Source organism: Cetorhinus maximus, chromosome 8 (assembly GCF_964194155.1).
Source record: "Cetorhinus maximus chromosome 8, sCetMax3.hap1.1, whole genome shotgun sequence".
Taxonomy (NCBI): domain Eukaryota; kingdom Metazoa; phylum Chordata; class Chondrichthyes; order Lamniformes; family Cetorhinidae; genus Cetorhinus; species Cetorhinus maximus.
The window spans coordinates 8,900,853-8,919,109 of NC_135886.1; the positions used below are offsets into that span (position 1 = coordinate 8,900,853).

The 18,257-nt window shown below is 45.2% G+C and overlaps 1 protein-coding gene across 1 annotated transcript in view; it reads left to right on the plus strand.

Moving 5' to 3' along the window:
• cntn2 (contactin 2) overlaps nucleotides 1-18,257 on the plus strand; it is a 170,931-nt gene that overhangs the window by 77,759 nt on the left and 74,915 nt on the right. The window contains exons 3-6 of the mRNA XM_078546404.1: nucleotides 3,581-3,725; nucleotides 7,522-7,697; nucleotides 9,033-9,128; nucleotides 17,858-18,067. Coding sequence (XP_078402530.1) covers nucleotides 3,581-3,725; nucleotides 7,522-7,697; nucleotides 9,033-9,128; nucleotides 17,858-18,067 — 627 coding nt within the window. The remainder of the gene's footprint in view (nucleotides 1-3,580; nucleotides 3,726-7,521; nucleotides 7,698-9,032; nucleotides 9,129-17,857; nucleotides 18,068-18,257) is intronic.

Here is an 18,257-nt window from a genome sequence, read left to right on the forward strand (position 1 = left end):
AGAATTGTGGATGTAGGTGGGAAGAGACTGGACAAGGGGAGAGAAAATGGAGTCAAGATAGGAAGAAATGAGATCCATGGAGAAGGAACAGGCTGACAAGATTGATTTGCTGGGACAGTCCTGTTAGTGGATTTTGGGAAGGAGGTGGAAGCGGGCTGTCTAGGGTTGGGAGACTATGAGGTTGGAAGCTGTGGAGGGAAGATCTCCAGAAATGAGGTCAGGCGACAGTCCTGGAAACAATGGCTTGATGTTCGGTGCTGGGATCATGATCCGGGGGAGGGAGGAAGAAGTGTCTGAGAGTTGGCGCTCAGCCTCTGCAAGGTAGAGGTCAGTGCGCCAGACAACAACAGCACCACCCTTGTCAGCAGGATTAATAACAAAGTTAGGGTTGAACCTGAGAGAACGGAGTGCGGCAAGCTGGAAAAAGTTGAAGATGGAACAGGTTTTAAGCAAAAACAGAGAGAGGAGAAAGGGAGGAAAGAACAAAATGTAATAGGATAGAATGAGATGGAAAGCAAGAAAGATTAAATGGCAAAAGGGATGATGGTGCAACACAAAAGAAAATGGTAATGGGATAAGTAAAGAAACAGAAGGTGGGTCTGGAGGAAGTGTAAAAAAAGAGAGAATCACTACCAATTGCTGTTCAAAAACAAAAAACAAATCCATAAATTGGGATAAAGGTTATGATCTAAAATTATTGAACTCACTGTCGAGTCCACAAACCCTCTCTAACTTTTTCCAGTTCTGAGGAAAGGTTATCGACCTGAAATATTCACTCTGTTTCTCTCTTCATTAACGCTGCCTGACCTGCCGAGTGCTCCCAGCATTTTCCGTTTTGATTTCAGATTTCCAAAGTCCATAGAAAGTTGCTTTTGCATTTGCATCCCAGAGGCCTGGACAAATAATCCACTAAATGTGAGTTCAAATCTGCCCCCATGGAGGTTTGGAATTTGAATTCAGTTAATAAACAAAGATGAAAATGAAAAGCTGGTCTCAGTATAAGCAAACAGGGAGATGTTGGATTGTCGTAAAATCCCAAATGGTTCATTAGCATCCTTCAGAGAAGAAGGTTTGCTGTCTTTATCTGGGCTTCCAGTCCTGTGCTGATGTGGTTGACATTTAACATCGCTCTGAAGTGGCCATATAAGCTACACAATAGTGTCAAACTTACCGTTTCTAGGAGCGGACAGTGAATGCCTGTAGTAGCAGTGATGGCCCCATTCCTGGGAATGAATTATATTGAAACAAAATTGCCTATCCCTCTGTCTTTCTGTCTCCTATCTCCTTCCGTCCGTACAAATGAGTCGAAACACTAACCACAGCTCCCAGCAGTAACGTGGTAAGTTTTCTGCTGCGATTCTGCTGAAATTCCATTGTATCTTTGCTGAAGGATCGGTGCAAACCTGGGAAAAATGGCGCAAATGGTCCTTTTGTAGTTTCTGCCAGAATTTCTGATAATCCACTACCGAGTTCATGGTGGAAAACCAGTTGCACCTCCGAAGAAATTTTTGTCCATCATTAAATTACAGAGATGTCAAACTTTATTCTGATGTTAACTACAATACAAATAACCAGTATAATCGAAAGGAATACTAGAATAATATAGCATAGAAGGTTACTTTTTTTAATCCATTCATGGGATGTGGGTGTCGCTGGCTAGGCCAGCATTTATTGCCCATCCCTAATTGCCCTTGAGAAGGTAGTGGTGAGCTGCCTTCTTGAACCGCTGTAGTCCATGTGGTAAAGGTACACCTACAATGCTGTTAGGGAGGGAGCTCCAGGATTTTGACTGAGCGATAATGAAGGAATGGGCAGTATATTTCCAAGTCAGGATGGTGAGTGGCTTGGAGGGAGACTTCCTGGTGGTGGTGTTCCCATCTATCTGCTGTCCTTGTCCTTCTAGATGGCAGTGGTCGCGGGTTTGGAAGGTGTTGCCTAAGGAGCCTTGGTGAGTTCCTGGAGTGGATCTTGTAGATGGTACATACTGCTGCTACTGTGCATTGGTGGTGCAGTGAGTGAGTGCTTCTGAATGGAGTCCAATCAAATGGGCTGCTTTGTCCTGGATGGTGTTGAGCTTCTTGAGTGTTGTGGGAGCTGCACTCATCCAGGCAAGTGGAGAGTATTCCATCACACTCCTGCCTTGTGCCTTGTAGATGGTGGACAGACTTTGGGGAGCCAGGAGGTGAGTTACTCACTGCAGGATTCCAAGGCTCTGACCTGCTCTTTTAGCCACAGTATTTATATGGCTAGTCCAGTTCAGTTTCTGGTCAATGGTAACCCCCAGGGTGTTGATGGTGGAGGATTTAGCGATTGCAATGCCATTGAATGTCAAGGGGCGATGGTTAGATTCTCCCTTATTGGAGATGGTCATTGCCTGGCACTTGTGTGGCGTGAATGTTACTTGCTACTTGTCAGCCCAAACCTGAATATTGTCCAGATCTTGCTGCATTTGGACATGGACTGCTTCAGTACCTGAGGAGTTGCAAATGGTGCTGAACATTGTGCAATCATCAGGGAACATCCCTACTTCAGACCTTATGATGGAAGGAAGGTCATTGATGAAGCAACTGAAGATGGCTGGGCCGAGGACACTACCCTGAGCAACTCCTGCAGTGATATCCTGGAACTGAGATGCTTGACCTCCAACACCCACAACCATCTTCCTTTGTGCTAGGTATGACTCCAACTAGCGAAGAGTTTTCCCCCCGATTCCCATTGACTCCAGTTTTGCTGAGGCTCCTTAATGCCACACTCAGTCAAATGCTGTCTGATGTCAAGGGCAGTCACTCTCACCTCACCCTCTGGATTTCAGTTCTTTTGTCGATCTTTGAACCAAGGCTGAAATGAGGTCAGGAGCTCAGTGACCCTGGCGGAACCCAAACTGAGCATCAGTGAGCAGGTTATTGCTCAGCAAGATTTTTTTATTGTTCATGGGATGTGAGCACTGCTGGCTAGGCCAGCATTTATTGCTCATCCCTAATTACCCTTGAGAAGGTAATGGTGAGCAGGACTGCTGATGACCCCTTCCATTACTTTACTGATGATCCAGAGTAGACAGATGTGGCGGTAATTGACCAGGTTGGATTTGTCCTGTTTTTTTTTGTCTACAGGACATGCACATTACCAGGTAGATGTGACCCATTTGACCCATCTTGTCTGTATCGGCTCTTTGAACGAGCTAGTAATTAATCTTACCGTGCCTGGTCTTTCCGCGCATTCCTGCAAATTTGCCCCTCCTAGTGTTTATTCTCCAATTCTCTTTTGAAGTTTATTATTGAATCTGCTTCCACCACACTTTCTAGCGGCGTATTCCAAATTATAACAAAACAAATACTTCTCATCTTCCTATCTCCCTCCTTGATCAATTACCTCACTTCCCATATTAAGAAACGATTCCACACTCCCTACGTCATGGCTCATTTTCAAGACGCTTTTTATGCACAGGTCATTTCAATGGTTCACTGAAGTGCTAATAGTCAGGGGACAGCAGCGAGCTCTGTCAGCTCTCTCAGAGGAGGAGAGAGGTACAGACACGTTGCTGACAGCTTGAGAACTGATCTGTTTTGTTTCTCTGTTACAGACTCGGCCGCTGTCCAAAGTATGAAGGGGGATTTCGGGCCAGTATTTGAAGAGCAGCCAAGAAACACCCTTTATCCTGAAGGTTCGGCTGAAGGGAGGGTGACATTGAATTGCCATGTACGAGCAAGTCCGCATCCTAAATATAGGTAGTGCACAGTTTGCTTGCTCAAGAAATCTTACCACTGAACAAGTGTTGCTCAAGCAGGGACGAAAGTTTGCAAACAATGTTCTAACCAGTTGAGACTGCTTACATACGAAATAATTTCATTCATAATAGGTGTGGTTCCATATCAGAGGATCATAGGAACTGGAGCAGGCCATTCGGCCCCTCGAGTCTGTTCCATCATTCGATGAGTCCTGGCTGATCTGTATCCATTGAGCTGCCTTGGCTCCATTTCTTCAATTTGCTTGTCCAGCAAGAATCCATTTTAATTGTCCTATTTTAAATCATTAGCTAATTATTAACAACAACATATATTAAGATAGCACCTTTAATAATAATAAAACATCCCAGTGTGCTTTGTAGGAGTGTTAGAAAGCAAAATTAGACACTGAGTCAAAATATCAGCATCCCCATATATATTATGTTCAGTGTGAACACAATGACTCACAGTGTGAAAAACCCCCCGTGTATCCTTCACTCCCATAGCCTGAGTTCCACACACTGATCCCATTTACGCCTATTGCATGCAGCTCCTGCACTTATTTTCTTTCACCTCCTGCAAAATTCTCAGGCTGAACTTTAGGGGCTACCTGCGGGTTGGGACACGGGCAGGTGAATCCGTAAATTAGGGCGCCTTGCTCCCAGCCAGCCCCCACCCCCCACCACGATTTCATAGGTAGCAGGGGAGGCGTTGGCTGGGCTGCTGGCCTGTGGCTAAATTGATGCCCTTAAGTGGGTGAATAATTGAATAATGCCCTTAATTGGGTCTCATTTCACCTCTGCTCCGATATAACAAGGGGCAGGAGCACGAGATGTCCACTGGCTGGTGGTCTTCCGTGATCAGTGGCCACTGCGGGGGCTGGGGTGCTTTATTGACCCCGAAAATCACATTTTAATCTGAATTTTTGTAAGTTTCCTTTGTGTTTTTGTTCTTTACTTACGGTGCCCCTTTAAGGGGTTACCTACTTTTACTAGCTTGTTTGACCTTTTGCTAATTTGTTAATTTGTCCCCCTTTTTTGTTAATTAGTTTGTCCAAAAGAGTACAACAGGGGCAGGAGAGGCCTGCATTTTCTCCAGCATGTCTAACATATGAACATACGAATGCAGAGCAGGACTAGGCCATTCGGCCCCTCAAGCCTGCTTCGCCATTCAATAAGATCATGGATGATCTGATTGTGACGTCAACTCCACATTCCCGCCTATCCCTGATAACCTTTCACCTTGCTTATCAAGAATCTATCTACCTCTGCCTAAAAAATATAAATAAAAAATATTCTGCTTCCACTGCCTTTTGAGGAAGTAACAAAGACTCACAAGCCCATGAGGGAAAAAAATTCTCCTCATCTCTGTCTTAAATGGGCAACCCTTTATTTTTAAACCATGACCCCTAGTTCTAGATTCTCCCACAGAGGAAACCCCCTTTCCACATCCATCCTGTCAAGACTCCCTCATGATCTTATATGTTTCAATCAAGTCACCTTCCAAACTCCAGCGGATACAAGCTAAGCCTATCCAGCCTTTCCACATTAGACAACCTGCCCATTCCGAGTATTAATCCAGTAAATCTTCTCTGAACTGCTCCCATCGCAGTTACATCCTTCCTTAAATAACGGGACCAATACTGTACACAGTACTCCAGATGTGGTCTCACAAATGCGCTGTGCAACTGAAGCATAACCTCCCTACTTTTGTATTCAATTCCCCTTTCAATAAATGATAACATTCTATTAGCTTTCCTAATTAATTGCTGTACCTGCATACTAGCCTTTTGTGCTTCATGCACTCGGACACCCAGGTCCCTCTGCATCTCAGTGATCTGCAATCTCTCACCATTTAGATACTATGGAGAGAATGTTCTCCCCGTCAGATGGGCCAATCAAGAGCAGGCGCAGGCGGGCACAGAGCCAATCGTCTCCCACGATCAGCTGCGCACCACCATTTTACATGGACCAATTAAGGCCCGCCCAGCATGACGCGCGCAGGTAGCACTACCTGTGCAGGCGGGGGGAGGAGGGAGAGTCAGGGCCTGCGCTCTTTCGCACATGTGTGCAAAAGAGAAATCTCCCTGAGGCACGAAGCTGCCTCAGGGAGATTAATTTCAGAATGAGAGTTTTTAATAAAGAAATTAATTTACACATGTCCCCTCATGTGACAGCATCACATGAGCTGGGACACGTCTTTGAAATTTATAAAAAATATTTATTAATTTAATAAACGCTTCATGAAACCTCATCCCACCCCTGGATGAGGTTTCGTGAAAAGGCCGCCTGGGCTCTTCGCCTGCCCCCCGCCCACCTTAATGTTGGACGGGCAGCTCTGTCCAATTGCTTAATTGTTTTATTAATGGCCTTCACAAGTCTTTGACAGTTCGGCAGGTGCACAACCGACCCCAGTACGCGCCCGCCGAGCGAAAGATCGGAATGACGTGCGTTGACGTCGGGACGCACGCCCGGCATCACCGCGCGTCATTTTATGTGTCGGTGAGCGGGGGTGTGGCCCACACGCCGAACAGAAGGTTCTGCGCTTTGTTTCTTCTTTACTCTCCCTGCCAAAACGGACAATTTCACATTTTCCCACGTTACAGTCCATTTGCCAGATCTTTGCCCACTCATGTAACCTAGCTGTTCCCTTCGTAGACCCAGTGGGCTGCTGGTCAGTGAAAGAGGGGATACCTCCTTCCCGGAGCCTCATAGGCACCCACTTCCCACACATCCCCACATCCGCCATCCCCAATGCCCTATCTAACATGCCCACCCCCTCCGCACCGCCCACCTCACCAGGGCCCCGCCAACCCACCCCAGCGAGACCCCAGACTTACCTGGGTTTGGGAGCACCCATAGTTCCTCTTCCTCCCGGCCCTCCCACAGTTATAGCCATTACCGCTGACCCTGGTGTGGCGCACAGCTGCTGGCCTCTGTCTGGCAGCTCTATGAGGCTGGACTTCCTGCTGGAGATGGAAGCAAGTCCCACCTCATACTAATTAAAGGGCTGTCACCCAAAAAAGTTAAAGTGGGGTGGGCTGACCAAGCGGAGGCAGGCTCCCACCTGAAATTTATGCTGGGGTGCGTGGGTCTGCCCTCAGCGTATAACCCGGCTCCTCTTGCGCCATTCCCATCGCACATAATTCTGGAGTGTGCCACTCCCATTCACTTCCTTTCTGTAGATTTGACATCCATTACCATTAGGTAGAATTCAATTGAACCAATCTACCTCCCAGTTTGTTTCCAGTGTCATGGATGTGAACTCACCCAAACCATCCAAGCATTATATTTCCAAGGATCCCTTGGCTGGAGGTTGCAAAAAAAAAACATTTGCTATTTCTGTCTACATGGCAACAGTCACATTACTTCTAAGTAATTCACTGTGTGTGAAGCGTTTCGAGGTGTTTCTGAGAACTGACCCGACATAGACATTCGTCTCCACTTTACACTTAGCAGGATGTTTGTAATTGGAAAACAATTTCTGATTCAGTTTGGTATAAATACGGTTTATTTATTTCAAGAGCTTTTCTGAAATGGAAAGTAATTTAATCCACTAGAATTCTATATAATGAGATGAATTGGAATGCATTTGGTCCATTGAAATGCTAAATAAGAAGGTTATATCGGAATAGGTTTAGCTCCATGGAACTCCATAAGTGGAAATGGTTTTAGCTCTTTGGAATTAAACAATAATTGGATAACATGTTAATATAAGATTTCTTTTTTTGCAAGGACATCTATTGTTCATATTAATGAGTCTAATTATTCAGTTCTCTGGTATTATTCCCCCCTGGCAGGTGGAAGGTGAATGGGACAGATGTTAACATTGAAAGGGATAGTCGTTACAGTCTGGTTGGAGGGAACCTGGTGATTAGCAACCCAACACGGTCCAAAGATCCTGGATCCTATCAGTGCCTGGCAACTAACTCAATTGGGACCGTCATAAGCAAAGAGGCTTTCCTTCGCTTTGGCTGTGAGTTTTCCAATAGTTGGCAGCTGTTCTTATGCCTTCTGTTAGTCCCCTAATTGTAAAGCAAAGAAATGTGTAGTGAGGGTAAAAGATAATTAGGATGTCTGTTATCCAATCAAAACCAACTAAGAAGCAGGTCAAAGCAAGGCTCCACATTGTGATGTTGTTCCCAGTCATTCCTATGCTGGACTACACTGTTGTCTCAATGAACAGAGCCCTATAGTGGTAGAACATGGGTTCATGCCTCTGATTCACCTGCCTGGAGAGTCCCAGCTCTTGACTGTATTTTATGGGATGGACCCAGCAAGCGATTCGGCAGAGGGACGGACAAGCCCATCCGAGGCCAATGTCCTGAAACTTCTGTAGTTACCACAAAGTAGTGTTGACAGAAGTCTGGCATTACAGATCCTGACCAATCCCTTGGCCAGGAAATGAAACAGGATCCAAAGTTAAGGTGTATTTTTTTCAAAGTGGTCAAAGCTCTTCCAGAATATTGGGTTTGCAGCAATAGTGGTAAACTTCTATTTCCTTTGCAAATTTAGGTTGCTATGAACCCTGCCCATTCTGATGAGTTGGAATCTTTCTTGCCACTGGCTACAGAGGGGCTGGTATGAAATGAAATGATGCTGTCAGGCCAATTTCCAGGAGGCATTCTCTTAGCTAAGCCTTCAATATCCCCACTGCTAAATACCACCATCTGCCCCGTGGCCTATTTATAAAGTATCTACAAGTCCTACTGAGCCTCTCAGTGAGCATCATAGATGTAGATATTTATTGGAGGGTAATATCCTGCACTAATTTCCTTGCAAATAGAGAAAAAGCACCCATGGGATGTGAGAAAAAGGCTTCAAGTCCTGTCTTGTGTTAGCTGATGGTGGTATGCTGTTAATCATAGCCTGCAAATGTGCCAACTTGAATTTCTGTCATAGTGTTGAGGGGCTACTACCCAACCAACCCCCTCCCCATCCCCAACCACCCATAAGGTAATGGATTAATTGTGAACCTGACAATAAATTCTTCTTTAAGAACCTTTAAAAGCTTTGACATGAATTGTGGCCAGTTAAGGATGATTTTCATAGTTGGTGTAACCAGGAGTCTCAAACCACTGCCCAGTGACAAAAGTCTGCGCTGGGTTTGGGGATGGGCCCAAACACCTTTCTGTTAAACAACAGGGGAGGGGAGAGGGAAAAAGAGCCATCACATATCACACTGGTCACAAAGTGATGATACAACCATGAGGGGGTGACATGATTGAATGTGGGGTGCATCATTTTATTATGCTCAGAAATCTCTCAGTTAAAGCCCCCCATTCAACTGATTAACTCTTCTTATTGTTAGATCTTTCGCAGTTTTCAACAGAAGAGAGGGACCCGGTAAAAGTGACTGAAGGGACGGGGGTGATGCTTCCTTGTAACGCACCCCCACATTATCCAGGTAATCACCTAACCTGTGTCCTGTCGCATTGCTTCAGTTCAATATGTATGTGTAAAACCAATTAAAACCGCGGAACTCCTTAACCCCGCTCCCCCAGTTTTCCCTTCCTCCTTCAATCTACAGGCGCTCAAAGGAAGGACAAACTTACATATGTAGCACCTTTCACAGGACATCCTTAAAAGCCTTACAACCAATGAAGTCCCTGTGGTGATGCACAAAACTCAGCGAACAATTTTTATCCAGCTCCCACTAACAGCGATGGGTTCATCTTTCATTCGTGATGTTAGGTGAGGGACAGACATTGACTGATAAATGAATCCCAACCCAGATGGTGAAGGCTGAAACTGGACACATATCCTTTTCTTGATAGCTCCTCTATTTACAACATTTTGTCTGCCTCCTATCTACTCACCCTCTCAGTGCCACTCTTTAAAGCAACAATAAATCTACTAAAAAACTAATTAACAGAGAAACAACCCCTTAAAGGGGTATTGTAACAAACGACAAAATATTAAAGGAAACTCATCTAGTCAAATTAAAATGTTGTCTTAGGGAACGATGAAGCACTCCAGCCCCCACAGTGTTCACTGGTCACGGAAGGCCTCAAGCTTACCGGGTCACTCTCCAGAGATGCCCGGGCACAAATGTAGCCACAGGAGAGAAGCAGTCATGTCTAACAACTCTCTCCACGGCCCACTAGCTGGACCTGTTAATGGCCAACCTGGCCAAGCCCCAGAGCAGACCCACAAGGAGGGCCTCCAATTTGCCTGCACCCCCGCCTCCCACCCCCTGCACTGGATGGCCAAAGTTCAGGAGCGTGAGGTTGAAATGCAGCCAAAATTTTCAGATATAACAGAGGGGCTTCAGCCTCGCACAATCTCTATAAACATGGAATAAGATTAACATTGGCCCGAACTCCCCAGATCTTCTTCCAACTAATTCCACAGAATCTTTTTACATCCACATATGGGAGCAGGTGGGGCCTTATTTTAATGCCTCATCTGAAAGATGGCACCTCCACCAGTGTCGGTCTCCCTCAGCTGTGCACTGGAAGTACCAGCCTAGATTTTACACTCAAACCACTGAAGTGGGACTTGAAAGCACAGCTTTACAATTCAGGGATAAGGGTGCTACTTGCTAAGTCATGGCTAACATTAAGAAAACCTAAACCTAGTGTCACCGGAAAGTTATTTCTTGATTTGCCAAATTTATTTTCCCTGCGCTTTTCAACATTGCTAGCATTAATATCTGCTGCCCATTCATCTAGGTTTCTCAGTGTGAAAGTAAATCACTCACAGTGCAGTCCATCTGTTCTTGTGAATAAAAGTGAGAGCTATAGAAAGTAATGCCTGGGCCAGTCACCAGAAACCAGTGCCCTTAATTGTAAACAGACAAACTCAATGCACGCAAACCCTCCGCCATCCTTTACCAAAATACCAGTAAAGCCCAGAAACTCAGGCAAAGAATACAAAATTTGACTTACTGAATCACCGGGAATCAATACCACTGTTCATGTGATTAGCCACAGCAATAAAGAAACAAAAGTCTTATTTTCCCTTGTACAATGATTTGCTGTAACATCCACAGAGGTCACTCAGTGTTAACTCCTTCTATTGTGCATATTTTAAAGAGAAAGAAAGGCTTGCACTTATGTAGCATGTTTCATGACCTCAAGATATCTCAAAGTGCTTTATAGCCAATGAAACACTTTTGAAGTACAGTCACTGTTGTAACGTAGGAAACATGAAAGCCAATTTGTGCACAGCAAGTTCCCAGAAACAGCAATGAGATAATGAACAGTCATCTGATTTTTTTAAATAATTTTGGTTTACACTCTGGCATATGTTGGTTATGTGCTTGAGGTCAATCATGTTTCCCTCTGTTTCAACAGTAGCTACACTTTAAATGTATGTCATTAGACAAGGGCAAGGGCAACGGACACATGGGAACACCACCACCTGGAAGTTCCCCTCCAAGCCACTCACCATACTGACCTGGAAACATATCGCCGTTCCTTCACTGTCGCTGGGTCAAAATCCTGGAACTCCCTCCCTAACAGCACTGTGGGTGCACCTACACCACATGGACTGTAATGGTTCAAGAAGGCAGCTCACCACCACCTTCTCAAGGGCAATTAGGGATGGGCAAATACTGGCCTAGTCAATCATAGTCTGATCCTGTGAACAAATAAAAAAACAACCTTATTTGCATAGTCTTTCTCATGTGCTCCCCTTAAAGACAGCCATGCTATTTGCCTCAAATACTCCATTTGGTACTGAGTTCCACATTCTCACCATTCTCTGGGTAAAGACATTTCTCCCAAATTTACTAGTAGCGCTCTTCGATTTATGGGTATAGCCTCTCCTACTGTCTGTCAGGGGTCACGCGGTCATTCTTGGAGACCCCAACCAATGAGCCTTAAGGGTGGTTAATCTAGGGGGCAGAGCTTCCTGGGCGAGGACTTGGTACAAATATGTGGCATCTGAAATGCTCTCCATAATACAGTTATTTATTTCTGCTTGAAACCTGTCCGGTACATCAAGTCATTACATTTGGCGATGAGGGTGAAATAGCTCCAACGCTGTACCTCACCTTGTTAACATGTTAATGTGAGTGCATCAAATCTTAGGAAAAAAGAAAAGACTACTCAGCAGTCATGTCACTCTTCAGCAGAATCAATCCCCACAATGCAACCATAGAAGGCTGGTGCCAATGTGTAGAGCGCCTTGGTTTTTATTTTGCAGCAAACGAAATTACTGTGGAGGAAAAACAGAAAGCCATTCTCCTGAGTGTGTGGGGTAGCCAGACGTACAATCTCATACAAAGCCTGATGGCCCCAAATGCACCCAATTTGAAGTCCTTTAACGAATTGGCCGACCTCGTTAAAATGCATTTCCAGCCGAAGCCATCTGTAATAATGCAGAGATTTAAGATTAATTCCCAAATTAGGGCCCCCGGGAGAGTCTGTCACAAACTATACAGCGAAGTTGAGGCAGTTGTCAGAACGCTGTGACTCCGGTGAGGCACTCGATGATATGCTGCGGGAACAAATCGTTTGTGGAGTTCACGACAACGCCATTCAGCGCCGGTTACTCGCAGAGATCAGCATTGATTTGAAGCGCGCCCTGGAAATAGCGCTAGCCTTGGAAAGTGCTGCGAGAGATTCGCAGGGTTTGTAATACATACAACGTGGCGCTATTCTTCATGTGGGGCGAAAACCAGAGACACGGCAGTGCAGTGGGAGACACGTTCTGCTGCTAGAAACACTTCAACAGTGTCTCCAAAATTCATTTGTTATAAATGCGGAGGTAACCACGTACCAGAAACCTGCAGATTCAAGAAGGCAGAATGCCACTACCACCACAAAAAATGCCACGTAGTAAGGCAGCGCTGGGCAAAGTCGAAACAGCCCAGAAAGCAGCAAGCCAACATGATTGAACTGAGAAATACGACGGAATCTGAAGCTGTCGATACCTATATATATTCCCTGAACAATGTCACAGCAGTAAAAACTGAATTGATTACTGTCACAATTCAGGCTAAAGGGAAGCCACTAGTAATGGAGGTAGTTATAGGAGCCTCAACCACAGTGGTGGGAAAAGCACACATTCAAATATCTAAATGAAGGTAACCAGCCACTGAATCTAGAGCGGACAACTGCCAAATTGTAGACATACACTGGAGAGCCTATACAAGTAAAGGACATCGCCACAGTGCCAGTGTATTATAGGCAACAGACAGCACAGCTTCCAGTAATAATAGTGACAGGTGAAGGATTTAGTCTTCTGAGCCAAGACTGGTTACAGAAAAACAAGCTTGGCTGGTCTGAAATATTTCACTTCAGAACAGGAGGAGTTCCTGAACTGCTAAGGAAATACAACAGTGTATTTTATGGCGAATTGGGGAAGTTAAAGTGTGTACAAGCAAAAATATATGTGGATTCTCAGGTGACACACGTTTCTTTAAGGCCAGGCCTGTGCCTTATGCGTTGAGAGAAGGTGGATGCAGAGCCGAGCCGGTTAGAAAAGCTGGGCATCACCCAACCTGTCCAATTCTCGGAATGGGCAACACCCATAGTTCCAGTGGTTAAGCCTGACCAAACCATACACATCTGTGGGGACTATAAATTAACTGTGAGTAAGGCAGCAAAGCTAGACAAGTACCCCATTCCCAAGATAGATGACTTTGTGCAAAGCTGGCTGGAGGCAAGTCCTATACAGAATTGGATATGAGCCACGCCTACCAACAATTAGAACTGGATAGCACATCGAGAGAATATGTGACTATTAACACACACAAGGGGTCTTTATCAGTACACTCACCTACCTATCCTTTGGTATATCGTCTGCATGTGCAATCTTCCAAAGAGCAATGGAGAGTCTTTTGCAAGGATTTCTCCGAGTGGTAGTATACCTAGATGATGTTCTGATCACAGGGTGAGCAGAGACTGAACACTTGGCCAACCTGGAGGAGGTGCTAAGAATATTCTTAGAAGCTGGTATACGATTAAAGAAAGAGAAATGTACATTCCAAGCACCAGAGGTTACCTACCTAGGTCACAGGGTGGATGCCATGGGTTTACATCCAGTAGAAAAGGAAGTTCAGGCAATAAAGGATGCACCCTCCTCATCCAAAGTAACCGAACTCGTGTTTCCTGGGTTTGATCAACCACTATAGCCGCTTCTTGCCTACCTTATCCACTGTGTTGGCACCATTACACTGGTTGTTAAAAAAGAATCACCGTTGGTCGTGGGATTCACAACAGGAAGAAGCCTTTGCGAAAGTAAAGAAGCTATTACATTCATCATGTTTGTTGGCACACTACGACCTATAGAAGGAATTGTTGTTAACTTGTGATGCTTCTCCTTATGGTGTAAGAGCTGTGTTATCACATAGAATGGAAGATGGATCCAAAAGGCCAATCTGCTATGTCTCAAGAACCCTATGCAGAGCCGAGAAGGGTTATTCCCAGCTAGAAGAGGAAGGTTTATCAGCGGTATTTGGAGTGAAGAAATTCCACCAGTATCTACATGGACGACATTTCTCCATTATGTCGGACCATAAACCATTAATGGGTTTATTCGGTGAGGATAAGGACATTCCGCCAACAGCCTCAGCAAGAGTACAATGTTGGGCTTTGATATTATCTGTGTATGAGTATACCTTCATGCACTATCCTGGCTTACATATTGCAAATGCTGACACACTCAGTCAACTCTCGTTACCAGATAGCATTGTACATGCTCCATTGCCACAAGAAATTGTGCTTGTATTGAATTTCCTGGATTCCTTGTCAGTGTGCGTGAAGCAAACTAAAAATTGAACAAACAGAGATCCAATCCTGTCAAAAGTCAGAGACTTTGTATTGCAAGGGTGGTCAAATTCACCAGTGTCTGAAGAGCTGAGATCTTTCATGCCCGAAAAACAGAGTTAAGTTGTCAAGATGGAATCTTGTTGCGGGGATCCAGAGTTGTTATCCTTTCACAAGGAAGAGAACCACTCTTGACAGAGCTCCACAGTGCGCATCCAGGCATACCGAAGATGAAAATGCTTGCGTGAAGCTATGTCTGGTGGCCAGGCGTTGACAGTGACATTGAAAGATGGCCAAGCACTGGCTCCACTGTCAGCAACAACAGAAGTTGCCTGTTTCAGCTCCACTGCGTCCGTGGGAGTGGCCTTGTTGGCCCTGGGTTAGACTGTATATTGATTATGTAGGACCATTCTTAGGTACCATGTTTTTATTGATCATAGATGCGCATTCCAAGTGGTTGGATCTGTAAGAACTCAGGTCACTGACATCGAGCGCAACTATCAAAAAGCTGGGTCATTGTTTTGGTATACATGGCCTATGGGACGTCATCATTTCTGATAACAGTGCAGTCTTCACCAGTACAGAGTTTCAGAGACTCATGAGTTTAAATGGAATCAGGCATATTAAAACAGCCCCATACCATCCCTCATCAAATGGGTGAGCTGAGAGAGCTGTGCAAACTTTCAAATCTGGAATGAAGAGGTTATCAGAAGTTACCCGGGAAACCCGACTTTCCCATTTTCTTCTCCGTTATCGTATGGTGCCTCGTTCAACTACGGGTTCAACACCGCCTGGATTATTGATGGAACGCCGCCTACGTACAAGGTTGAGTCTGGTGTTTCCAAACTTAGAGGGGAATGTAGAGAAGAATCAAGGCAATCAAAAATCGAATCATGATATTCGTAGCCAAAGCTCAAAGGTTTATTGCAGGAGATACAGTTTTTGTGCAGAATTTTGGAAGTGGACCATGTTGGATTCCTGGTACAATTATCTCCAAAGCTGGTCCTTTGTCCTTCCAGGTAGAAGTGGAAGGCATAATTGTTCGAAATCATGTGGACCATATTCGTGCTAGAGAGACATTCCAACAACCAGCTATTCTGTCTGCGATTAACGTCAAACCATCATGAGGTGACAGATTGATCTAGAATATACATGCCGATGTTGCCAAACCCTGAACTGTCACTTTCTAATGATGTACCTGATGCTGCAGTTCCTGATCAGGTCAACCTAGTGGAAGAAGTGATAGAGCTGCACCGCTCTAACTGAATAAGGAAACCACCCCAGAGACTTAATCTTTAATCACCTGAGTTGTATATATGTATGTGTGTTAGATATTTAATGTTTCCCGGTCAATAGAGAAGTGTGAAAAAAAACTAAAGGTGGAGGAAATGTAGCAATTGTGGGATTAACCTCTCCTACTGTTTGTCAGGGGTCATGTGACCATTCTTGGAGACTCTGGCCAATAAGCCCTAAGCGTGGGTAATCTAGGGGTCAGAGATTCGTGGTCAAGGATTTGGTACAAACATGTAGCATCTTAAATGCTGTCCGTAATAAAGTTATCTGTTTCTGTACGAAACCTGTTTGGTACATCAGGTCATTACATGAACTTGGCTGCAAGTGAACCCCATCATAATTTTAAAGACCTCAGGCTGAATAATATGGGGAGGCTCACGGTTCACATACCCAACCCCCGCCACAGAAGCAAAGTCAGCAGGGAGCTGACCCACTCGACATCGGCCTACCCTGCAGATATAACATGCTGCAGGCGGGTTAAACAAGGGCCGAGTGAGATTTCTGCTCCTCACTGGGCAGGAAGGCCTGTTCCCTGGAGCATCTGGCCAATCTGATTGGCTGGTAGCTCCATCAGCTCAGCAGCGCCACGAGCGGATTAGTGGGCTCCACCGGGACTGCAAGAGAAGGAGGAGGAAGAAAGCCCCGGGAATCGAGGTCTTGGGCGGGGAGGGTGTGGGTGTCAGGCTGCAGATGGGTAGGAAGAAAAGGGGGGTCCCAAAAGGGGGGGGGCTGCCCCTTGATCCGCAAATGGTAGCCCCCAAAGGTAGAACCCCCACTTCCTTCCCGTCCTTTGGAGAAATTATTATTCGGCTCCCACCCGAAAGCCAACATCAAACGTTTCATGGTGTGGGCAGCGTATTATCTAGGTCAATTGGTTTGGTAACAAGCCTAATTGACCCTTGATTACCTATTTAAATATGGCGGGTGGCTGTCGATTTTGGCACCTACCCACCCCCACTCCCCCTGTATTATGGAAGTGAACTTGGGGGTGGGTGGGAAGGTGGTTGGTTGGGCACCCGCCCTATTTTATGTAGCCCACCCACTAAGGCACCTAAAATGCATCCCATGTATTTGTTCACCCTCAAAAAAAAAGAGACCAGACCTGTTCGATCTTTCCTGAACACTATAAACTCTCAGTCCTGGCATCATCCTTGTGAGTCTCTTTCACACTTCCTTTGGCATCCTGTAGTTACAGAAACTTTCAGATTTCAGCTTACGCACTGTTGTTTTCCTTCAAACACCAATTTCACAACTTCCCTGGTTTTAATGGGATTTGTTTGTCATAGACATTTGATACCTTTAGCTATTGAATATCTTATTCAGTACTTACTTATGGAGAGTTAAAGGGAGATTTAATTGAGGCGTCCAAAATTAGGAAGGTTTTCGGTAGCGCAGGTCGAGAGAAATTGTTTCCACTAGCAAGAGGGTCAGCAATCAGAGAAAAGAGTTAATTTTTTTTTACTTTATTCATTCACGGGATGTGGGCTTCGCTGGCTGGGCCAGCATTTATTGCCCATTCCTAGTTTCCCTCGAGAAGGTGGTGGTGAGCTGCCTTCTTGAACCGCTGCAGTCCCTGTGGTGTAGGTACACCCACAGTGCTGTTAGGGAGGGAGTTCCAGGATTTTGACCCAGCGGCAGTGAAGGGACAGCGATATATTTCCAAGTCAGGCTGGTGAGTAACTTGGGGGGGATCTTCCAGGTGATGGTGTTCCCATGTGCCTGCTGCCCTCGTCCTTCTAGATGGTAGTGGTCGTGGGTTTGGAAGGTGCTGTCGAAGGAGCTTTGGTGAATTAGCAAAAGAACCCAGAAGGGACATAAAGAGAAATATTTGTACACAGTGAGTTGTGATGATCTGGAATGCACTTCCTGAGAAGGTGGTGGAAGCAGATTTGTAACTTACAGTCAAGCGAATTGAATAAATACTTGCAAAGAACAATAACTGGGGGGCTATGGAGAAAGAGCAGAGCAGGGTTCTTTCGAGGAGCAGGTGTAGGCATGATGATTCTGTGATCTTCTCCATAGCTTCATTTTCGTTCTGTGAATCCTATCCACATGATTAACCTCTGATAATTTACCCCAGGTACTGACAGTTTGATTTATCTTTTACTATTTGTTTGCACTCCAGGCCCCACATATCGTTGGTTTATCAGCGAAATCCCGAACTTCATAATGCCAGACGACCGTCACTTCATCTCGCAGGTGACAGGGAATCTCTACATGGCCAAAGTAAAGACTTCAGATGCTGGCATTTACTCCTGTTATCTCACCAGTCACATTGACTATGCTACAACCAGCGTCTTCAGCAAGCCCATTCCTCTAGCTGTGCAGTTTGTGGGTGAGTCTCTTTTGTCTTCATTAAAGTAGCTCATTGGCGGTCTCTTATATATCAGTTTCAATCAGTGGGCACAGGTCAAGGTTAATGCGTTGTTGAGTTACAATCGTGGAACTTAAACCGAGAATGATAGATTTTTATTCGGCGAAGGTATTAATGGTTATGCATCCAAAGTGGGTGGATGGAGTTAAGA